General features: G+C 40.9%; 3 protein-coding genes across 8 annotated transcripts in view; 2 read left to right on the forward strand and 1 right to left on the reverse strand.

Moving 5' to 3' along the window:
- The window catches only part of cdc14b (cell division cycle 14B), a 32,086-nt gene extending 26,081 nt beyond the window's left edge, over positions 1-6,005 (forward strand). For 2 of the 6 annotated variants that reach the window (XM_062025478.1, XM_062025480.1), the window contains exons 12-16: positions 2,275-2,316; positions 2,409-2,510; positions 5,055-5,190; positions 5,440-5,505; positions 5,605-6,005. In XM_062025478.1, the coding sequence (XP_061881462.1) occupies positions 2,275-2,316; positions 2,409-2,510; positions 5,055-5,190; positions 5,440-5,463 (304 nt within the window). In that variant the 3' untranslated portion in view covers positions 5,464-5,505; positions 5,605-6,005. Of the gene's footprint in view, positions 1-2,274; positions 2,317-2,408; positions 2,511-5,054; positions 5,191-5,439; positions 5,506-5,604 lie in introns of those variants that run through there. The other 4 variants (XM_062025479.1, XM_062025481.1, XM_062025482.1 and 1 more) reach the window with 4 other exon arrangements.
- Positions 6,006-6,637: 632 nt separating this feature from the next.
- On the reverse strand, positions 6,638-21,925 carry LOC133632793 (intracellular hyaluronan-binding protein 4.S-like). The gene is made up of 9 exons (XM_062025483.1): positions 21,780-21,925; positions 21,451-21,695; positions 8,536-8,659; positions 8,345-8,470; positions 8,212-8,283; positions 8,056-8,133; positions 7,532-7,697; positions 6,962-7,144; positions 6,638-6,870 (listed from the first exon to the last, which is right to left on the reverse strand). Exons 2-9 carry the CDS (start codon positions 21,686-21,688, stop codon positions 6,805-6,807), a joined length of 1,053 nt encoding a protein of 350 aa, XP_061881467.1. The 5' UTR covers positions 21,689-21,695; positions 21,780-21,925; the 3' UTR covers positions 6,638-6,804.
- LOC133632795 (uncharacterized) lies at positions 14,428-20,203 on the forward strand. The gene is made up of 13 exons (XM_062025484.1): positions 14,428-15,698; positions 15,953-16,030; positions 17,255-17,332; positions 17,422-17,494; positions 17,600-17,626; positions 17,746-17,935; positions 18,138-18,255; positions 18,409-18,500; positions 18,616-18,693; positions 18,783-18,857; positions 18,957-19,097; positions 19,301-19,371; positions 20,048-20,203. Exons 4-13 carry the CDS (start codon positions 17,441-17,443, stop codon positions 20,054-20,056), a joined length of 855 nt encoding a protein of 284 aa, XP_061881468.1. The 5' UTR covers positions 14,428-15,698; positions 15,953-16,030; positions 17,255-17,332; positions 17,422-17,440; the 3' UTR covers positions 20,057-20,203.
- Positions 21,926-24,169: the final 2,244 nt, after the last annotated feature.

Below are 24,169 nucleotides of genomic sequence, written 5' to 3' on the forward strand. Positions count from 1 at the left end.
ATACTACCAAAATAAGGTCCTACTTTTGCAAGCGTAAAGTCTTGTAGTTATACAAGACAAAAATCCCTAAGTCCTAATATAAAGAAGAAATATAAAGATAAAAAAAGTTGCAACGTTGATGACTTTTTTTAAAACTTTTTTTAGTCTGTAAATGTTGTTTAAGTTGCTATTTTGACATCCATACATGATGACGTTGACCCTAACACTCCTTTTGTACGTGCCAGATGTGTTGTTGATATCCCGCTGTACAGTAAAGTGGAGGTTGGAACAGAGTAACAAGTGGCCTACAAACATTTAACCTCAGCTGGCTTCACCGTTTAACACCGAAGTGCATGTCAAACTTCTAACTTGACAGGAAACATTTAAGTGGAAACCACCTTTTTCTGCCTTTTTCTTCCATGCATGGCAAAAAGACACGGCGCATTACTCCGACATACGCACGCTTATACACGCCTCGTACATGTCTTCAATATGTCTTTTTGTGACCAACGTTTCGGACCGGGTTCGCACTGTTTTGCTGCCTGTTTAAAATGACGCTGGATCAGTACACACACTACTTTCTGTGTTGTTCTATTAGACGAGAACAGTAAATCCAATGTAGAGATTATTACTGTAAAAATATTTTTGTGTTTATTATTCACAATGTGTTCTATCTCTACACAGCAACATGTCTTAACATGGAGATTGTCTGTTTACTGATCCAGACCCATTGGAAAAGCAGAGCATCTTTGTGTGCCGCCTGGTCGTCTCTTGTATTATCTTTATTATTCCCTTTTTATTTCCTTTTGTTTTGCTCTTGTTTGGATTTGTCCTCCTTTCAGATGGCTGGTAGCCATGCTACTCTGCTCCCTGTGTAGCCTTGCCCTGTGGTGGATTGTGTATGGCTTCCCTTCTTCCATGCTGCATTTCTGTATAGACGGGTTAGGATTTCTATGAGTTCTGCCACCCATGAGCCCCCACCCTCCCCAACAAAAAATGTGTGCTGGCCCCCTCCCCCATTCTGGATCTAACAGAACGCCGTAAGTGAGCCCCCCCCACCCCCCTCCCCTTTTTTTAACTCCTAACCTAATCAGAAATACTGTAAATTCTCCAATTAACGCCTCTTGTTAATTTAACCAGTCTGCTATAGCCGCTGATGCATGTTCTACTAATGCAAATCACCTCCAGGGTTTCTTATTAGCGCCGGGTCAAAAAATGTTGGCTGTAGGCAACCTCCTGATGTTTTTTTAAAAGTCAACAGTAAGTATATTTGGTGTATGTATCAGTGGTCAGCATTGAGTAGGTTTATCTACCTCTGCATGCTACTCAGCTGTTTGTCTGAAACCCATTTTGTTATTTACAGTGAACTCATCAGTAGGCTTTGGTCAATAAGTTAATCAAAGAAAGCCTCGCTAGTCACGACCCACTAGTGGGGCCTACTGGGAAGCACCGCGAGGTAACCAAACGAACAAGCAAGCATACCCAATTTTTTGGAAAGTAATGGCAAAAAACCCAGTTTTTCCAACTGGGGAAAAAAACGCACTTCAAGATAATTAATTAAAGTGCATTTTTTGCTAACAGAGATTAAAAATACATTTTATTTTTGTTTATTTTGAATAATTAAAAGTTAATATACATTTCAATTAAAATGGTAAAACAATATGAGAAATCAAGTTTGTGTTTGAAAGGAATACTTGAAATATTATTATTGGCAATAATTTGTGGGGAAATGTATCATCCAGCCCAGGCCTACTCACCAGTGGTATTAATGCTGGCTCAGCAGTTTGCTTCTTAACGCCATTACAACATTGGGTCTGTTGCTGCAGTATACTTAGCAGTATAAATGACCACATGGTCGAAGATAGCCATGTTTTGCATTCCATTTTCTCTTACACTACAAACCATTGTTGAAATGAAAAAAAAAAAAAAGTTCAGTCTTCATTCACCAGTCATTGCTCCCAAACTACAATAATTAGAATTGATGGTATGTTGAAAAGAAAAATTATCCTGTTGCTATTTAAATAATTGAATCAAACAGCAAGAGAGGCTCTTGTTTTTGCGGTCATTGTTACCAAGCTTTATTTTCTATCTCAATCATTTTATTTTGAAACATCATTCTGTTGATTCTACTCTCATTTTGTGGGCTGATGGCTATTTGTGTCAATGGTATAAATCACCAGCAGCACCCATTACGTCCCCACCTGCTACTATGTTTGGCCTCACTAAATCTCACCTGACTTGCTGAAGCTGCTACAAGAGCCAAGTGACTTTTTATATGAAATTGTGTTTTCACAGGCAAGAGGAGAATAAGGTTCACACCAGGTCGGCGTCTCTTAAGTAAGGTTTTTCCATTTCATCGCTTATCGTGCATGCTCTGACATATACATAAGCGTAGCGGTGACCAAACTACTCAATGATCTCCCTTGCAGCAGGGCAGTGCTTCAGGCCAGTGTCAATTCGTTGGCTTTGTCCGACCGTTTGGACAGCAGAAAGAGGACCAGAACCTCACTGCCAGCCAGTGGAGCATGCAGGTAGGAGGTCAGGGTATTGTCTGCCTCTTTATTATACAAAACCCAAAACAAGTGAAGTTGGCACGTTGTATAAATCTTAAATAAAAACAGAATACAGTGATTTGCAAATCCTTTTTAACCTATATTCAATTGAATAGACTGCAAAGACAAGATACTTAACGTTCGAACTGAGAAACTTTATTTTTTGCAAATAGCTCATTTGGAATTTGATGCCTGCAACATGTTTAAAAAAATACTGAGAAAGTTGAGAAATGCTTATCAAACATTTATTTGGGATATCCCACAGGTGAACAGGCTAAATGGGAACAGGTGGGTGCCATGATTGGGTATAAAAGAAGCTCATTAAATGCTCAGTCATTCACAAACAAGGATGGGGCGAGGGTCTCCACTTTGTCAAATGCGGCGTGAGCAAATTGTCTAAGAACATTTCTCAACGAGCTATTGCAAGGAATTTAGGTATTTCGCCATCTACGGTCCGTAATATCATCAAAAGGTTCAGAGAATCTGGAGCAATCACTGCACGTAAGCAGAAAGGACGAAAAACCTACGTGACCTTCGATCTCAGGCGGTACTGCATCAAAAAGCGACATCAGTGTGTGATGCATATCACCCCATGGGCTTAGGAATACTTCAGAAAACCACTGTTAGTAACTACAGTTTGTCGCTACATCTGTAAGTGCAAGTTAAAACTCTACTATGCAAAGCGAAAGCCATTTATCAACAACACCCAGAAACGCCTCCGGATTCACTGGGCCCGAGCTCATCTAAGATGGACTGATGCAAAGTGGAAAAGTGTTCTGTGGTCTGACGAGTCCACATTTCAAATTGTTTTTGGAAACTGTGGACGTTGTGTCCGCCGGACCAAAGAGGAAAAGAACCATCTGGATTGTTATGGGCGCAAAGTTGAAAAGCCAGCATCTGTGATGGTATGGGGGTGTATTAGTGCCCAAGACATGGGTAACTTACACATCTGTGAAGGCACCATTAATGCTGAAAGGTACACACAGGTTTTGGAGCAACATATATTGCCATCCAAGCCAAGTCTTTTTCATGGACGCCCCTGCTTATTTCAGCAAGACAATGCTAAGCTACATTCTGCACGTGTTACAACAGCGTGGCTTCATAGTAAAAGAGTGTGGGTACTAGACTGGCCTGCCTGTAGTCCAGACCTGTCTCCCATTGAAAATGTGTGGCACATTATGAAGCATAAAATACGACAACGTAGACCCCGGACTGTAGAACAACTTAAGCTGTACATCAAGCAAAAATGGGAAATAATTCCACCTGAAAAGCTTCAAAAATTGGTCTCCTCAGTTCCCAAATGTTTACTGAGTGTTGTTAAAAGGAAAGGCCATGTAACAGTGGTAAAAATGCCCCTGTTCCAACTTGTTTGCAATGTGTTGCTGCCATTAAATTCTAAGTTAATGATCATTTGCCCAAAAAATTATTAGTTTCTCAGTTCTACAATTAAGTACATGTATCTTGTCTTTACAGTAAATTCAATTGAATATATGTTGAAAAGGATTTGCAAATCATTGTATTCTGTTTTTATTTACGATTTACACAACGTGCCAACTTCACTGGTTTTGGGTTTTGTACAATGGTACCATGAAGCCATTTATGCACCAAGTGGTACAGTTCAGTTTAGGTTGAATGGTACAAATGTTCCTGGTCTTGACTTAAGTCAGCTGGGATAGGCTTGAGTAACTTTTGACATAAGGATGGATGTCATTGTTTGTACCAGAGTAGTTGTAAATCGTACCAGAGTAGTGTTCCAGCTCTAATTAGCGCCGTTTTGGGGCAGTTACGGGAGTTGATAACAGCATTGTAACGCATCGGTCAGAACAAGACATCCTAACGACGGAGATAGAGGGTCACCTGTTGTATTTACTTCTCGATAAGGAGTCACATTTTTATCCAAAATGAGATTGTGTGCAGCAAATAAACCGAGCCCTACAAAAAAGTTGAGAATATGGCATTAAGTATATTGCTTTGTCCAGAACTAATGGTTTGTTAATATGAGATCTGCTTGGTACCAAAATACTAGCCATTATATCCACAGGTCAGTTATTGGACACACATCATTTCAATTCCATCTAGGCCATAACTCGATGTGTAAAATGACAGGATCATGTCTTGTGTCAACACATCACTAACAGTGCAAATGAGCTGTAACTCTACAGCAATATTGCGACAATTACACATCACAACCTGGTAATGTACAGTACCCATATCTTGTGTGTATGGGAGGCGTTATGCTAGCCAACTAATCTTTCAGTCCCCTGAGCTAAACACACTGAAATCTGTTGATTAATCAAGCAACCCACTAATGAAATTGCACAAGGATAACAATGCACCATAACAGGTTTTAAATGCAGAATAATAAATGCGGAGCTTTTTGTGCCTTTCACAATGAACCAAAGTGTAACTTCAATTTACCAGGATTTGTTGTGTCATTGTTTATCTTGTGTAAAAACAAGCAACCCAGAGGCTATAGCCACTCATGTATTCTAACCAAAAAGCATCCCCCCCTCTCTCTGCTAGCTCCGTGTGTGGCACCCCATTGGTGGGCAGCTTTCACGTAGCAGCCGGCGACCCTGTGTTTAGTGAGCCATGTGGCGGCCATAAAGACGCAGCCAACACGTGCGCTCCTGTCAACTTAAACCTGACGCACTTGCAGGCAAGGTTTACGGAGACCCGCCAACATGATGCATATTGGATTGACAAGATCAATTTAAATATAGTGCTTGCAAATGTCCTGATAGTCACATCTACCTACACTTCCTTTCAATGGCACTGCTTGCATGTCCTCCAGTTTTGTTTTAAGTATGGCTGGCTATAGCTTCTCTGGTCTACGCTCTTCTCTTGTACTTTATCTACTACCCATCTTGATCATCTAACTTTACTCGCCTCTTGTTTCGCACAACAGACCCGCCGCCTCCAGTGGACATAAAGTTCGCCGCTCTTTGCAAACTGTGCGATTTTCTAAGCTCTGGTATCTATCTCCTTGTATTAGAGAAATGCTTTTAAAGTCTTAACACCATGAGGCCCAATTGTAATTCACATGTTCATCCATGAATGTTTTTCTTTGCAGTCACTCCACACCTAGAGCAAGAGCGCCTGTACTTCGGTGAGCCCGTGGATGTGACGATCCTGATTTAATTTGAAGGTTAAAACATTTTGTAACCAGTAGAGTACGACTAGAATTTTATTTTAATATACGTTATTCTCCAAGGCCATCCTTTTAAAAACGTAACTGTCATTTCAAACCTCAGTCTTGAACCTGGAAGTACCGTAGTAGTACTTACACTTGTCTATTAGTCAGCGGTTTCTTTTGAAGATTGTAAATATTTCACATTTGATTTACTCATTTTTTAAAGATACATCTTTTTGTACTATTGTAATCATGTAATTTCTGTCCAAATGGGACCTAATGTAACTCCTGTACATCCACTACCTATTAACATGTACACCCAATTAAAATGCATTTATACACGCCTTGCTTTTTATGTACGAGCCCATTGTAAACTTGATCTTTGATTTGTTTTTAAAGACTGATGACAAGTCAGAAGCAAAAAAAATAAAAGTACCGTATTTTTCAGACTATAAGTCGCAGTGTTTTTCATAGTTTGGCCGGGGGTGCGACTTATACTCAGGAGCGACTTGTGTGAAATTAACACATTACCGTAAAATATCAAATATTATTTAGCTCATTCACGTAAGAGACTAGACGTATAAGATTTCATCGGATTTAGCGATTAGGAGTGACAGATTGTTTGGTAAACTTATAGCATGTTGTATATATGTTATAGCTATTTGAATGACTCTTACCATATTATGTTACGTTAACATACCAGGCACGTTCTCAGTTGGTTATTTATGAGTCATATAACGTACATTTATTCAGCCTGTTCACTGTTCTTTATTTATTTTAAATTGCCTTTCAAATGTCTATTCTTGGTGTTGGGTTTTATCAAATAAATTTCCCCCAAAAATGCGACTTATACTCCAGTGCGACTTGTTTTTTTCCTTCTTTATTATGCATTTTCGGCCGGTGCGACTTATATTCCGGAGCGACTTATACTTCAAAAAATACGGTACAGGGAAACAAAAGTGCTAAAACCAGAAACATTTGCATGAGTCTTTATTTTCATATAGTTAAAGCTCAGTGCCATGGGAGTAGAACAAAAATACAGCAAGATAAAAACACCAAATTTTAACAGCAGAATTAAACCTACTCAAGTGTTTTTAATTGCTACCCTTTCCCCCCCACTAACTACATGGAGCATAAACCTTAATTTCTTGCTGATAGTGCTGGAAAATCTTCTGGGTTGTCCGGGTCAGGTGCAACATCGTTCACCTGGAAGTAAGCATGTAAAGTAAACAAGTAGGCACGTAAAGTAAACACTACTGTGATGTTTGTTTATACATAGAGTAAGAAAACAAAACACCTTCTCTAGCCTGGATTCGGCTCTTTGCGGGTAGCTGGGTGGACCCCCGCTGCGAGTCCCTCTGCCTCTCCCCCGCCGTCCCAGACTTCCAAAGTTGATGTCCAAGAGGGAGGTGATGTCATTCACAGAACGGCGGAAGACATGACCGTCATCCTCCATTTCCTCCAGATTCTCTTTGATAGGCTGAAGATTTGGTAAATTGCCAAATAAATTCACCTCCAACCACAGACCAGTTGTGATTTGGAATGGTCACGACAGACAATTTACTTTGTCTTCTGGGTTGACCATTTGCAGCTTTTAAACGTTTCAGGCAGTATGAGGGCAGCAGAAGTGACCAAAACCTGAGTCGAGGACAGCATCCATCTGTGCTTTCATTCCATTTATTTTTCAGGATTATACAACGGATAAAGTTGTTTCACCACTTACTATTGGAAATTCTGACATTGAAATATGTTATTTCTCCTACATTTTTCTTGATGTTTTTGAATACATGTATGCATACGTCCCTATGATAAATTGTACAAGTTGACTTCCCAATGAAGGTGCGTGTAAAATGGTATTTTGACTTACTTCCACATGTTTGGACTTGTGGATGACCTTTGCCTTCGATGGAATGGTGTTCTCAGCTTTGCGGATATTCAAATCTGCCTTTGGACGACTGACCTCTTGCAGGGCCTTCCATTCATCCAGGGTCATCTCCATGGCAACCTGGACCATCATCTCTCCATCTGCTGCACTACCACAAAAAACACTTTATTGGGACTGAAATAAAGTGCTACTGACAGATTAAACATGAAAATGTACCGAAGTCTGGAGATACTCTTAAAGTACACATTGTAGGGAGTGCATATAGACACGTGGAGACCATACACTAGTGCAGTTGTCTTATTTTCCCACTTTGATTCTGGGTTTCCAATCAATGCTATTTTGTTAATTACACTAATCAATTTGCAGCTGGATTACTTCACTTAAGATCTGTACAGAAGGTGTGAGGGAGAGATAGTTATTTAAAACAGTATCAATACAGACATTTCAAAAATTGTCAGAATGACATCAAAATTCAAATTTTTGACCCATCTGCTAGTGATACTCACATGTTCTGGTTATCTTCCGCTGGTGCTTGAGCCCCCTCAGCCTGTACATGAGCATCAGGTGTGACCTCCATTAACTCACTTCAAACAGGATACAAGAACAAGCATTGATTGCACACACTAATTTGACATTGATGATGTTGACCGACAGCCACACACCTTGATGATTCTTCCACACAGCCCCAGTTCCACGGACCTCTGCCACCTCTCTTCTCATCAGGGGAAATTCCACTAGTGACAAAAGGATGTTTAAAGATCCATTACAAATTTCTCAACCGATGCAGGCACTCACGTTCCATTGTCTCTGTCATATTCTCTTTTGCCTCGTAGCACAAAGTTATCCAGGTTCCTCGTATACTCTTTTCTACCCCTGCCTCCCGCTCGGTTCCTGAGCGCAGCATCCTGATCGTTGGAAGGCCTGTGACACAAATGACTATTGTTTTACAACAGGATGAAAATTAGTGTGCCGCTTTGGGAACCTACCTGGGGACAGAGAACTCCTGAGGGTACATGGGTGGGTTAGCCCTACGTTGCCCAAAGGCAGCTGTCTTTGAGCCTCTCGTGGACTCCGCTCTGTTGTCTTGAGCTTGGGGTTGCCGCTTGCATACTGGGAACAGAAAGCGCTTGTCTGCTTCATAATAGTACAAAGACGCCCCTCCCTATTAGGTAAAACATGCACTGTGCATAGTTTTGCATGTAAAACGTCAATGAATGAATGACTCAACGGTTCATATGTTTTAATGTTAACATATTCATAGGCCCTTCCTGCACCGTCATTGTTCATATAATAGCAAATTTCTCCAATCATCTTCCTACTGTGGTGCACAGTTTCCAGTGCTGAGCTGGTAATTTTACATACAGGGATTGAATACCGATCAGGATTGTACCAAGAACATCACAACTCTATAGCCCTTAAATCACAAGTGCCTCAAAGGGCTTCACAAACTTCTACCATATGTAACTTTGTTTGTTAAATGTATTATTTTACACTTACTGTACAATGTATTTCTCCATAACCTGTTTTAGTACAAAAAATGCATCAAATTAAATTTAAGTTTGATTTAAAACATCAAAAAATATTTGTAATGGGTTCAAAATGAAAAAATGCTTAGGGTAAAATTTAGCCTGGGGTAGCCCTAGCCACATACTGTATGAAAAACACTGATCAAAGATAATCTGTGTGACAGGAGCCCTCTGCTGTTTGAAGGATCTACTGCAAAAATGCTAACCATGGATCCTCTGACAGAAAGGTTGTGCTAGCCTAGTTTAGAACATACTTGCCAACAATCCCGTTTTTACCGGGAGAATCCCGGTATTCAGCGCCTTTCCCGATAACCTCCCGGCAGAAATTTTCTCCCGACAAACTCCCAGTATTCAGCCGGAGCTGGAGGCCACGCCCCTCCAGCTCAATGCGGACCTGAGTGGGGACAGCCTGTTCTCACGTCCGCTTTCCCACAATATAAACAGCTTGCCTGCCCAATGACGTCATAACTGTAGAATGATCGAGGGCGAGTTCTTGGTTTATGTGGGTTTATTGTTAGGCAGTTTCATTAACGTCCTCCCAGCGCCAGTAACAACACACAACATTCACGTTTAGTCTACCGTAAAGCAGTTAGTCTGCCGTAAACAGCAATGTTTACTGCCATCTACTGGATAGCCTCCAGAACACTGAAATTCAAGTATTTATTTTATTTATATGTATAATAAAATAAATTATATATATATATATATATATATATATATATATATATATATATATATATATATATATAGCTAGAATTCACTGAAAGTCAAGTATTTCATATATATATATGAAATACTTGAGTTGGTGAATTCTATCTTAAATATAACCCCCCCCACCTCCCGGTATCAGAGGTCTCAAGGTTGGCAAGTATGGTTTAGAAGCACAAAGAACAAGCATTTAATTGAAAGATCTTCCAGGACAGGAGCCATCTGCTGTTTAAGGACTTACAGCAAAATTACTAGTCAAACATCCTCTAGTCCGGGGTCTCAAACTCAATTTACGTTGGGGGCCCACTAAAGGTAAGAGTCTGGGTGAGGCTTGGCCAAATGAAATAGTATTTTAAGAATCACGTTTTAACCATGACTGAATTTAACAATTCAGCTTGAACGCAAGTTGCTTTTTGTGTTGCCCAATAGTGTGCTGTGTTTAACTACTATCCGCAATTACACTAAACTATGAAATTAAAAGGGAGCTTGGGTTTTTTATTTGCCTATTTACAAGCCATGGGACAACATTTTTTTGCATTCTAATTTGCAGTATCAGCTCATAGGTGGCTAGCAATGCAGCTAATGGGAGCAATCTACCTTTAAATCACTAAAATGTATCCAAAAACTACCAACAATACTTGTTTTATGTTCCGTAACCTGTATAATAACCAAGCTGTAGCAACATTGTTATTTTAAGCGAGAACAAACACTGAGGAACTGATGTTCTAGCTTAACTTAGCCTTGCGACGGCATGCTTCAGCTGCTTTTAGTTTGTAATGTACAACACTGATAGGACACAAATCTATACTGACTGAAAAACATAGTACCTGTAAAGTATTAGCCCATATTTCATGTTCTATTTGTACATAGCTAGCTCGAAAGTGTATGTCGTTGAATTTAAGCATGATGTGCGGCATGTATCACGATCAATATTAGTGACACACTCTGACATTCGTTTGTGGTCCAGCTGACCGGGAACGTTTATTTCCAGTTGACTTTGGTTATGCACTCCATTTCTGTCGGCATAGCTTGGCTTCAAGCGCCACATTTAAGTCCTGTGTCAGTGACAATACAAATTAGTGTTGCCCAATGTCTTTTGTCATTAGTTAGCTTATGTCACAGACTACCAATAAGCAACTTGTAGACCACAAATGGCCCCAAGGCCAGATTTTGGACACTAAGATACAGAGCTGCCAAGCCTCGCACTTTGAGTGAGCGTCACAGTTTAACCCTTTCTCACGCACACTTGACATTTCCCACGCTTATATTTCCCCAAAACTACTCTATTTAAAAAAAAAAATTTAAAGTTTGTTTCCTCGCAAGATTTCATAGGTGAGTAACTGATTGACCGATAGCCAATCCATACATTTTTGTGGCTAAATCTAGCAAACCACACAAGGCACCACACAATGGAAACCAATCAGAAGCTTCCCAAGGCGGGTCTTTGCATCCATCTTTCACACATACATCAGCGCAGTGTTGTCAATTTGGTGATTTTCTATCTAAATGTAGTATATTTCCAACTCTTAGCGACTTTTTAAAATTTTTTTAAAGCGACTCGTGAGAAATCTTGCGATTTTTTGGGACGTTTTGGGGACATGAAAGCACGTATCACTCGAATATCATCAACGTACAAGCGGCAGCTGAGCCTTCCCTCACAGGCGGTCCCGTCTGAATGTTTGCTCTTAGACATTTCGTTGTACTTTCAAGTGAAATCACAAAGCCCCGTTCCATTCCAGTCCGAGCAGTGAGACTCACACCACACGCTTGCTAAGATGCCACTGTTTCTGCCTTGGTTTACAGAGTGAAATTAATGTAAATGTCTAATCACTGTCACGCTTCAAATAAAAATAAACCTATCATTCATATTCTAACCAGTCAATAGGTTGGGTTTGTAAGGGAATATCACAATCCTTCAGTCTTTTGATCAAAATTGATGCGCTAACATTTAATGTATATCAAAGAAAAATACAACTAAACTAAGAATAAACAAGAACATTAATTTACAATTCTAACCATCATTTGCATTTTTTAACTTATTTTGTGTTTCCGTAAGTTATTCCTTCCTCCTACAGCGTCTATTGTAATCAATTATGCAATTGAGGCAATGATGTAATCTTTGACCAACTTTTATGACAGCCTTATTGAGGCATTGGCAACACTTTTGAAGATGAGAAATCAGAAGAGATTGAGGACAGTGATGTAGAAGAGATACAAAATGACAACACAGATGCAGAGAATGAGACAGAAGAGCCAATAGAGAAAAAAAGGAGATGATTTTCTTTTCTAATTTCTGATTACTTAAGACTAGCATTAGGAGGCCACAGTGCAGGGAGAGCTGTTGGACGTGAAAACATCAGTCTTAAAATATAAATCGACATTAAAACAGATCAAATCGGTGTTAAAAAGGCCAACTTTTTTTTTTAAACGCATCATGCAAGATGGCGCCGCTGTAGTGGCTGCTGTTGGCAGGAGCTCTGTGCTCTTTTGTCATCCTTTTGCCTTTTGGTTCAGGACCCTTTGGGACTGTGTGACAAAGTGTGACACTTTTGTGACTTCTGCTGTGCTTTTTTGTTAACTTCTGGATCTGCCTCCCAGGAGCCTTTTGGCCATGGAGACCAGCTGCCGGGTCTCTGCCACACCAGATTCCACTTGGAGAGACTGGAAATGTGGAGGAAGAGACATGGCTGCGGAGCTGGCGCTGAGCGCCGGGACGGACGGGCTTTACAGTGTCTTGGCTGAACGAGCAGGTATCGGACACTTCGGTCTCCTAAGACGTATCCTTGCTCATTCATGCGGACTGGACACTGGCCGAGAGTTGGTGGGCGGCCGAGGGTGGACTCAACTCTCTTGGTTGCTTCGTTAGGTCTGCTCCTGTCTCTGGCCATGCTCCCCCCACCCCAGCAGACGATGGCGTGGAACACTGCAGAGGCCACCACAGTGCATGTATTTTTGTTGTTTTACTTTTGTGGCTGTGTGTAGAAGTGGCTGGTTGCATCAGCTCTGCTCTTTTAATGTCTTTAATGTCCTTTGTGTCATTTGATGTTTCCCTCTTACACACATGTTTTTGTGTGCTATGGCCAAGAGGTTTTTTTTTTTTTCTTCCTTGGCCCAGGCATAGACTGAATTTATTTATTTTTTTCTCCCCCCCCCAGCGTTTACCTGTTTCTCACCATTTTTGTAAGGGGCGCCGGAAGTTGGCCGACCCGTCAGCGATCCTGTTCTGTCTGTCGTACTGACACCTGGATTATGCGATTGAAACCAGATCTCTCGACTGCCGGAGGGGATCCTTTGCATCGCGCGTGCGCCAGTCTCAACATGCGGATGTAACCCGGAAGCAGATACCATTCAATAAAAACATAACTGCAATGAAGACGAGACTGTCAAATTTGCTTCACACATTAAAAGAACATAACATTTTTATAGTGCATCGATTGGACAAAAAAGAAACTACGATTTATTTAAGAAAGTGGCGAAGGAAATGTTAAATGTTTCGGACTCCCTAAAGAAAAAAGAAGGTATATTAAAGCGTACACAAACCTCTTCACGCTGCATTTGTGCACTCCAAACTGATTAGTAATAACTCTGTAATCTGCACAACTGGCAAGATAGTCCAGAACAAGGGCAACCTCTATCTGGAACAGTATCGGCCGTGGCACTAATGGTCTTGAATGAACTTGGAGACACTCGAAAGTTTTGTTACCATTATTCTTCGTACGAAAATTCCTTCGAAAAAAACTGCCACTGGTCTGTTTTTGCTTCGGACCTGCATCTGCTCCGATGCATTCTCTGTAGTAGCGTCATGTTCGTAACACAATCTAAGATCATTTATTGATGCTGTCTGCTATGTTGTAACAACATAGCCACCAGAGACATAATATTTGTGATAAGTGCCAATATTACTTGTTACATCATGGATGGAAAAATGCATTTTTAGACAATATGATTTGCCGGAGCAACTAGGAGACAGAGTATCAAGTGGTAGAAAATGGAATAGAAGGACAGATTTAAAAAAATATTTTTTTAACTTTTTTTAAAAACTTGAGGCTTCCCGCGGGCCGGATTTTGGACGTTGGCGGGCCTAATCCAGCCCACAGGCCGTAGTTTGGGGACCCCTGATGTTTACAATAGGTATGGTGGGTCAATGTAGTGCAGTAAAAGCCAGCCAGCACGACAAAAACTATAGTCTAAAACTCAGAGCATGTTAAACAATGACTCCTACCCACTTCTCCAAAGTGGGCCGGCTCAGGGTGGAGGACAGAGTAAAACAACTTGCACTGAGCCTAGTCTATAAAATCCGCTACACCTCCCTGATACCGAAGTACATGTCAAACTACTTCCTTAACGTAAATGACCGCCATAACCACAACACCAGGGGGAGCTCCACTAACCACGTTAAACCCAGATTCCAATCTAACAAAGGTCTTAACTCATTCTCTTTCTATGCCACATCAATGTGGAATGCGCTCCCAACAGGTATAAAAGTACGGGCATCGCTATCCTCCTTCAAAACCGCAATAAAAGTTCACCTCCAGGCAGCTACAACCCTAAACTAACACCCTCCCCGGATTGTTAATAATCAAATGTAAACAATCAAATGCAGATACTTTTTCTTATGCCTTCTGATCTCTCTCCATATCCTACCAAGTCAGACCTACACTGTTTCAATATCCATTTCTCTGTTCTCAATTGTTGATGACTGATGATAACCAAACTTGATGTCACATCATGGATGGAAAAATGCATTTTTAGACAATATGATTTGCCGGAGCGACTAGCAGACAGAGTATCAAGCGGTAGAAAATGGAATGGAAGGACAGATTTAAAAAAACATTTTTTAAACTTTTTTTAAAAACTTGAGGCTTCCCGCGGGCCGGATTTTGGACGTTGGCGGGTCTAATCCAGCCCGCAGGCCGTAGTTTGGGGACCCCTGATGTTTACAATAGGTATTGTGGGTCAGTGTAGTGCAGTAAAAGCCAGCCAGCATGACAAAAACTACAGTCTAAAACTCAGAGCATGTTAAACAATGAGTCCTACCCACTTCTCCAAAGTGGGCTGGCTCAGGGTGGAGGACAGAGTAAAACAACTTGCACTGAGCCTAGTCTATAAAATCCGCTACACCTCCCTGATACCGAAGTACATGTCAAACTACTTCCTTAACGTAAATGACCACAACACCAGGGGAGCTCCACTACCCACACAGCAGAAGACTGCTATACGGATCCGCCTTCAAGTCGCCCAACCCGCGTTACTGTCACATTCGTTTTGGCTCCGCCTAGAGGATACAGCTCCGCCTCTGAAAATTGTACGGTCAGACAGCTGATCCTGAGCGGACTCGTGTCTGATTCGCATACGCGGACGCGACAAACTAAACCGGCGCGCGCCGCCTAGAGTTATAGGCTCCGCCTACGCGCGCTGAGCCGACCAATGTCTGCACCCGCAGACGTGGACGCGCCTACTAGCGTGTACGCGCATGAGCCAAGATCTCTGGACTTTCTTTGCTGGAACACGAACGTAAGTATAGATTTATTTATTTATTGCTACATTCGCAGTAAAGATCAGCCTTTGTGTTTCCATCATCATTTATGTATGATTGTAATGACGTTGTTTGATATTAGGACTAGCAGTAAAACTTTATATTCTGTAAAAAAAAGGCTATTTTATTTCCAGCGCCGCCTCCCAGAATGCTTTGCATGGGGACGTGCGTCTGACGTCACGTATCCAGAAATTTCAAAATGGCTGCACGCGGTAGGTGAGGCCCGAGCGAAGAAAAGTGGAAAAGAGTGTTATTCGTCAAAAACCCCACACAACGACGGTCATTTTTTCGCCGTGCTATTGTAAAATTGTCTTTTATCTGTGTTTTGTGTTCCGGGGGACCCCGACTCCAGAATGTGAAAGTTTCCCGCATGAAGCCGGTGAGTAAAAAGTTCAATACAGTTAACTTAGGCCATCTTTTGTTAGACGCTGTGAATGTGTGTAGGTTACATGCTACGATATTCCACATATTTCCAACTGCTTGAAACGAAAGCGTATTACTTTATTGTCAGTGTTGTTTAGGCCCAGGTCGCTAACGTTACTGCGTTAGTCAACAACGTAACGTTAACGGAGTGGAAACAGCCGTTCTTTGCCATTAATATGAGTGTGTATTATTTCTTTCTTTGTTCTTTAGTGGAGCTCGAGATCCTGTTTACTGTGGACTAGCTGTGTGTGACGCCCTGTTGTTTTTGTTTCCATTACAAAAAAGAAGGTATGTCTATGTGTTTTTTGGCATAGTTAATTGTAGAAAAAAATATAAAATGAGGTGATGTGAGTGGGAAAAATTGCTGCACATATTAAGGATCCTTTTTCTTGATCTATATTTTTGTTATTTGCTGATGTATATATTTTATATGCTGTTTTTTATTTAATTAATTTATTAGAGACTATTTTATGCTTTATTTACCTTTTTTATTATTATTATTTTATTTACTATTATTATTATTATTATTTCCACATGTAAGCATAAAGAATTGATCATATTAGTACATTGTTTGATTGCTGTGCTTAATGCATTCCATAATTTAATTCCACATACTGATATACTGAAGGTCTTAAGTGTTGTACGTGCGTACAAATGTTTTAAATTACATTTCTCTAAGATTATTTTTCTCTTTTTTTGAGACGAATTGTTGTATATTCTTGGGTAGCAGGTTATAGTTTGCTTTGTTTATAATTTTAGCTGTTTGCAAATTCACTATGTCGTGGAATTTCAGTATCTTTGATTCAATAAATAAAGGATTTGTGTGTTCTCTATATCCAACATTATATATTATTCTAACTGATCTTTTTTGTAACACCGTTAATGAATGAAGTGTACTTTTGTAATTATTTCCCCATATTTCTACACAATAACTCAGATATGTAACACTAGTGAACAGTAGAGAATATGAAGTGATTTTTTGTCTAGAACATGTTTTGCTTTATTCATTATTGACGTGTTTCTTGCTACTTTGTTGTATATTTTTTACTTGAGATTTCCAGTTCAATTTATCATCAATCATTATACCTGGAAATTTGGTTTCATTTACTCTTTCAATTTCTATTCCGTCTATTTGTATTTGTGTTTGACTTTCTTTTCTACTGTTACCAAATAGCATTATTTTAGTTTTACTGAGATTCAAAGATAGTCTGTTTTTGTCAAACCATCTTTTTAATTTGTTAATTTCTTCTGTTATTATTTGTATTATCTTCTGTGTGTTCTCTCCTGAACAAAACGCTATTGTATCATCCGCAAATACTAACTTTAAATCTTTTGTAACTTTACAAATGTCATTTATCTAGACATTGAATAATTTAGGTCCTATATTGATCCCTGAGGTACACCACAGGATATATTTAGCGTTGTAGACGAAACCACCACATTAATATTAAAGATATGGTTAACATTCTTAGTGCTAAAGATATTCCCCTCTCCTTGTATCCCTTCTCCCAGCTCCACCGTCTCGCCGAGTGCCAGCAAGAGTCATGAGTACTTGTCAACTCGACTCCTCAACTGGAGATAACTTTCTAGGTAAAGACTGATCTCCAAAATAATATCTCAGCATCCAGTAACCATGGTTAACAGATCACAACCATTTAATACCAATTTATCTCCCTTAGCACCTCACCATGGGGAAGGATGTATTCATATGCCTTCACCAGCACATGCATTAAACATGCAGAGTTACACAAGGTAGGGACTGATCTCTGTATACACTACACCCATAATTTCAAACCCTACTTTACGATTGAGCTGAAGTTCTGACTATTATGACCTGTACTTTTACCTTTCTTATAGTTCTTACCACCTTGGGGCCCCATTCAGGTAAAATCTCAGCTAATCTTACTTGCTTATTTGTATACACTAACACCTGTGCATGCTTTTGTCCACATTGTTCCGTTGACGATGAATAAATACCCCTTTTCTTTCTTTCTACATTAAAGGTGCCTTTTCATCTGATTAAATTTATAATGAACAGGGACATTGCGGTTGTCCCAAGTGGATGGTATGATGATAGGATGGTTTTCTGGCCCAGCTATGAAAACACCGACAGAATTGAAAGGGCCGCTTTAAATGAGGTGCAGCATGAGCCAAACTGGCCAAGATTTGACGTTTCTGTTGTCCGAACTTGTGGTATGCAAATTCATAATCTTCTTGTTTAAATATTACGTCATAGTTGCTTCTCTTTATGCTTGGAATAACCTATTGTGTCTATGTTCTGACCAGGTCTCTTGTAAGAGAGAGACCTGATTTATCATCATCAATAATAATAATATTCTGTTCAGCTCTACAGCTAATTTGAAACTCATGTTCATTTTAACATATTCAATTTTAGACAACTACAAAGACGCATTAAAAATAATGCAACAATATGGAAAGGGCTGCAACACCTCAGACCTGCAATCTGAGGCAGAGAATGAGGAGCTGCCAGAAAAAAGGAACAGGAAGCCAGTGTAGGTGTGTTCCGTCTTGTTTTTGTCATGTTTCTACAGTAATAGGAAGGTTATTTCCGGTAGCATTCAAAAATAGACCAGAGATGCTTGTACTATTTGTATATTTGGCAATTTTGGTATTGCAATAATCCTAATGATATGGTTACCCAACAGCCATCGTCTCGGGGACTCAGATGATAGCGAAGAAGACCCGGGAAATAGTGACCTCACATCTCTGGGGTTGGCAAGCCAATTGCAAAGGCAGAGTAAGAAATAATCTCTTAACATCGAAAACAACAAAACCACCACATTAATATTAAAGATATGGTTAACATTCTTAGTGCTAAAGATATTCCCCTCTCCTTGTATCCCTTCTCCCAGCTCCACCGTCTCGCCGAGTGCCAGCAAGAGTCATGAGTACTTGTCAACTCGACTCCTCAACTGGAGATAACTTTCTAGGTAAAGACTGATCTCCAAAATAATATCTCAGCATCCAGTAACCATGGTTAACAGATCTCAACCATTTAATACCAATTTATCTCCCTTAGCACCTCACCATGGGGAAGGACGCATTCATATGCCTTCACCAGCACCTGCATTAAACATGCAGAGAGTTACACAAGGTAGGGACTGATCTCTGAAATATTAGTGTATAGATAGGCCCCTTGGGTATTACCAGTCATGGTTAACTGATGGCTCTCTCACAATGCCCACCTCACTAGGAACGGCAGTCCCTCCTCGACTCCCTCCACCCCCCTCACCAGCAGCCCTCAACATGTGGCAGACAGAGGAGCCTGGATCCATCCTGGCCTACAGGCCAACATGGCGAGGGGAAAGAATGGCCGACAACATTTCCTGCTCTGGTGAGCAATAACTGACAAATACCGGATGGTCATTCTGTGCCACAAATTTTGGAAAAAATTCAAATTCACAAGCAATCACATATTTTCTTCAAACTTTGTCAATAACTTTTGTCATTAACTAAGGTCAATAGCTAATGTCAAGATTATGAGTAATGAGGATAAACACTGAAACATGTTAATTTTATACTGCTGTTTGTCAACAGCGCCTGAGGTAATCCAGATCCTTAGCCTGCTGGAAACTATTAAGCACAACCAAGACCAGCTGATTGCGAAGGTAAACTTCTTAAGCCTTGAATAGGTCAATAATTCATAATGACATTGATTTTGATTCATTATTATTTTTTAAAGAAAGAAACAGCCTACATGGCAGCTTTGTGTGATTAGAGTAAACATTGCTACATTTTCTTGTTACATTTCACCTGTTTGCTCTTTAAATACCACTTTTAATGTTTTTTATTTATTTCGATCATATTTTTTAAAAATGTGCCCTGGGGCCGTTAAAAAATGACCTGCAGGCCGCAAATGGCCCGCGGGCCGCACTTTGGACACCCCTGGCCTACACGAATACAAACATAGAATGATAGTACAAATATAATAAGAAAACAATGTCAACCTCCCAAAGTTGGGTTATGGATATTTATTTATGCCCCCCACCCCCAACCCTCCGCCGCCGTCATCCAACAGAGCCAAACAAGTACTCTGATCAAGGAACCAAATAACGATATTGTTTAAACATTTTGGATGTCTTGCACACCTATACCCTGATCACAAATTCATAGTTTACGCACCTTATTTTAACCACCTCCAGTAACTTTAAGTCATGTTTTTTTTTTCAAATGTAATCTCCTTAATACCTATCACATATTTTGTATTGTGTAAGCATACTTGGCTTTGGATGCTTCCTACCATAAACATAAACGTATCTGTCTTGTAATCTTGTTTGATTACAGGTGCTGTGAGTAAAAATGTGTTGACAAGGTCAGCCACGGACGCCGAGGTCACCAAACACGCCATCAGGTGGTTCAACTTGGCGGGGGATCGGGCAACGAGGAGACGAGTCCCGCTTCCACCTCCTCAGGAGGAATAGAGATGTATACGTATAAATAAACAACCCTTTATTGGACTTCTTGTCATTCACCAGTTATTCATTTTCTGATATGTTAGCTGTGCATGGAGCAGCGTTTCCTTGAAGTTGTAGCCTAAAAGATTAAATATGTATATTTACTTTTTAAATATATATTATATATATTTACTTTATAGAGTGAATTGACCATTTTCTGTTTCTGCCTATTGACAATATTGTTAGTTTAAAAATACAAGGCAATGCATATGTAAGCCTATATTGCTGTAGTAGGGCTTAGTGAATTTTTTACTTTCCTATTTTATCCTACAGCAAGAACAGAAGGGATTTTGAAAATAAGATAAAGGGGTCAAAAACGGCCAGATGAGCCAGGGTTTTTATGAGTCCGTTGCTGGTCCGCGGTGGGAGGTTAGGCTTTGATCTTGGGTGTGGAGCGGATGCAGCGCGCCGTCACGGCGCACCCGCCGCGGAAATAAGGCTTTGATCATGGGTGCGGAGCGCATTCAGCACGCCGCCGCGGCTGATCTGCTACCTGCCGCCGTGGCGGATACGTTCCTGAGTGCAAATGGACGCCGATGCGGGTCCGTTTCGCGGTTCCGTTCCGGAAAGCGCGATACCTGCGCGGGGGATCCGCCGCGGAGTGTTTTTGCTGTGTGGGTAACCACGTTAAACCCAGATTCCAATCCAACAAAGGTCTTAACTCATTCTCTTTCTATGCCAAATCAATGTGGAATGCGCTCCCAACAGGTATAAAAGAAAGGGCATCTCTATCCTCCTTCAAAACCGCAATAAAAGTTCACCTCCAGGCAGCTACAACCCTAAACTAACACCCTCCCCGGATTGTTAATAATCAAATGTAAACAATCAAATGAAGATACTTTTTCTTATGCCTTCAGATCTCTCTCTCTCTCCATATCCTACCAAGTCAGACCTACACTGTTTCAATATCCATTTCTCTGTTCTCAATTGATGACTGATGATAACAACCAAACCTAACTCCTCCCCCCTCCACACCCCGGATTGTAAATGTAAATAATTCAATGTGATTATCTTGTGTGATGACTGTATTATGATGATAGTATATATCTGATAGTATATATCTGTATCATGAATCAATTGAAGTGGACCCCGACTTAAACAAGTTGAAAAAATTATTCGGGTGTTAGTGGTCAATTTTACAGAATATGTACTTCACTGTGCAACCTACTAATACAAGTCTCAATCAATCAATCAATAAATCAAATGGACGCCCGCCATCTTGCCGTAGTGTACCTGCATCAACCTCCTTAACCGCCATTGTTGTAGTTAAGGGGACACGCCTGTCCCTCTGCGATTCCTTCTGACCAGGCTTTTTCTGCTTGCTCTTCTTGTCATCCTCCTTCTTTTTCTTCTTCCTCTGTTTCTCCTTTTCACTTTCCACCTCGCTTAACAAGTCCAGCGGGTCGGACTCGTCGTCTGGAAGATTCCCGAACCTGTTGGCCACCACGCAGCCATAAGCGTCCGGCAGCATCTTTTATCTGCGCGGGACAGAGAGGAGGGGAGAGAAAACTTCACGACTTTGACTTTCAAACACTGTCTTTTCGAAAACCAACTCCACAAACCAGGCGATAACAGGACTCCAGAAGACGGTCAAGTCGCCATTGAGCTTCGAACAAAGGCGGATAAAGCTTGGGCCATTTTTTTATAAATGCTTGCAGGTGCGCGTGGCGAACGAGGCCCCGCCCTTTCGTTAATTGATGGGTTTCGTATGACGTCACATCCGTTTATCTTCTTCACGGCTTAATTCACATGATGGTCTTAAGGCAGTGGTTCTTAACCTTGAGGTACCGAACCCCACCAGTTTCATATGCCCATTCACCGAACCCTTCTTTAGTGAAAAATAAAATGTTTGGGGTTTTTTTCAAATTCAGGACAAAGTTATATGTTTTTGGTAACACTTTAGTATGGGGAACATATTCTAAGTAACAAAGACTTAATTTTGAGTTTTTTGGACACTAGGAGAACATATTCTAAGTAACAAAGACTTAATTTTGAGTTTTTTGGACACTAGGGGAACATATTCTAAGTAACAAAGATTAATTTAGAGTTATTTGGTTAGGGTTAGGGTTAGAGGGTTGGGCCAGGGTTAGAGGGTTAGGGTTATAATAAGGCCATGCCATTTAAAGGATTGATAAGTACTTAATAATGACTAGTTAAGAGCCAATATGTCACTAATTTGCATGTTAATAAGCAACTAATTAATGGTGAATATGTTCCCCATACTAAAGTGTTACCATGTTTTATTACTGGTGCACAAAATGAACCGTGCATGAACATCACCTTGTTCAAAGAACAAAACCAACACAGTGCATGAACTCACAACAAATTACACACCCGCAAATCAGTGTGACTTCTGCTGTTGCCGTATCCGCAATACGCCCGGTAGGGAGAAGTTTTTATTTACACGATGAGTTGGGTGTATCCTGACCGCCGCCGAACCCCTGAGCCCGACTCACCGAACCCCTAGGGTTCGATCGGACCCAGGTTAAGAACCACTGTCTTAAGGGTATAAAAAGTGAGAGTGAGTATAGAGTTTGAGCAGAAAATGCCATATTGCTGTTCTGTTCTTGGGTGTTTACCATGAATTGATTAACGTGGACCCCGACTTAAACAAGTTAAAAAACGTATTCGGGTGTTACCATTTAGTGGTCAATTGTACGGAATATGTCCTTACTGTACTGTGCAATCTACTAATAAAAGTTTCAATCAATCAATCAAAAATTCAGTCGTTCAAATAGAGAGATAGTCAGGGATTTTTTTAAAAAAATTTTGTCCGGTCCAGCTACTCAGGCAAATCATATTGATGATGTAGATGCCATATCGGCTGTACAGATTTACTTTACAAAAAGAGAAGTGTGGGATACTTCTCTTGTTGCCTTATCTGTATTTGACTTTATTAAATGGATTTATATTATTATTTGGTGCAGCCGGGCCGGAGCAGGAGGGGATAGAAAGAGAATAAAAGGAAGACAGAGGGGGATAAGACAGAGAGACAACAACAATAACAACAACAACAACAGAACAACATCAGCAAATAGGATATGTACAAATATGATGGTAAAAGTGATACCAAAGAAGCATTTAGTGAAATAAATACAGAAATGACAATGAACATTATTACACTACAAATGGGGCAGACCGTCGGAGGGGGGACGCGTGGCGTGGAGCGCTACCTGGACACAAGTCGAGGGACTGATCACCCTCGGCTGGGTCGCCCGGGAGAGGGTGTTTGATTAAGACCCGAAACACCCTATGACCCCGGGAGAATCACTGATGATGTGTCCAGGTTGCACCGTAAGGTGTATTTATGAAACCGATCCAGTATGGCATCGCCATTGACTTCCAGGAAGAGGCTGGAGGACAACCCCGAAAGAGTGGTGACAACTGGAGAGACAGTTGACAGCTCGGAAAGACGGCAACCGGGGCAGGGAGGGGTAGCATCCCAAGTTGCAGCTCCCGCAAGGGAGCGCCCATATAACGCTGCGAAAAACCCTGAAGACACATAAGATCGAGATAGGCTGCCTGAGGAAACCCGTGGCGCAACGCACAGGGCCAGTACCTTGTACGGCCCTGATGAGACGGAGGAGGACCCAGGCCCGGACACTCCCCACAGTGCCTGGAACCTCCAAGCACCACCGGCGCAACCCCGGGGCAGACCGTCGGAGGGGGGACGCGTGGCGTGGAGCGCTACCTGGACACAAGTCGAGGGACTGATCACCCTCGGCTGGGTCGCCCGGGAGAGGGTGTTTGATTAAGACCCGAAACATCCTATGACCCCGGGAGAATCACTGATGATGTGTCCAGGTTGCACCGTAAGGTGTATTTATGAAACCGGAGCAATACAAATACCAATAGAAATAGCACTATTGATAATGACTAATAAGTATCTCTATTATCAACAATACAATTGTTCAAATGCAACAATACAATTGTTCAAATGCAACAATACGAA

This window comes from Entelurus aequoreus, linkage group LG17 (assembly GCF_033978785.1).
Source record: "Entelurus aequoreus isolate RoL-2023_Sb linkage group LG17, RoL_Eaeq_v1.1, whole genome shotgun sequence".
NCBI classification, from domain to species: Eukaryota; Metazoa; Chordata; class Actinopteri; order Syngnathiformes; family Syngnathidae; genus Entelurus; species Entelurus aequoreus.

Coding starts and splice junctions, on each gene's coding strand:
- LOC133632793 (XM_062025483.1), bottom strand. CDS start 21,688: ATGCTGCCGGACGCTTATGGCTGCGTGGTGGCCAACAGGTTCGGGAAT. Junction 8,660..21,450: donor GGTTAAGGAGGTTGATGCAG/GTACACTACGGC, acceptor TTCTGTTCCCAG/TATGCAAGCGGCAACCCCAA. Junction 8,284..8,344: donor TATGACAGAGACAATGGAAC/GTGAGTGCCTGC, acceptor TTTTGTCACTAG/TGGAATTTCCCCTGATGAGA.
- LOC133632795 (XM_062025484.1), top strand. CDS start 17,441: ATGTATTCATATGCCTTCACCAGCACATGCATTAAACATGCAGAGTTA. Junction 17,936..18,137: donor TTCTGTTGTCCGAACTTGTG/GTATGCAAATTC, acceptor ATTCAATTTTAG/ACAACTACAAAGACGCATTA. Junction 18,501..18,615: donor AAGCCAATTGCAAAGGCAGA/GTAAGAAATAAT, acceptor CCCTTCTCCCAG/CTCCACCGTCTCGCCGAGTG.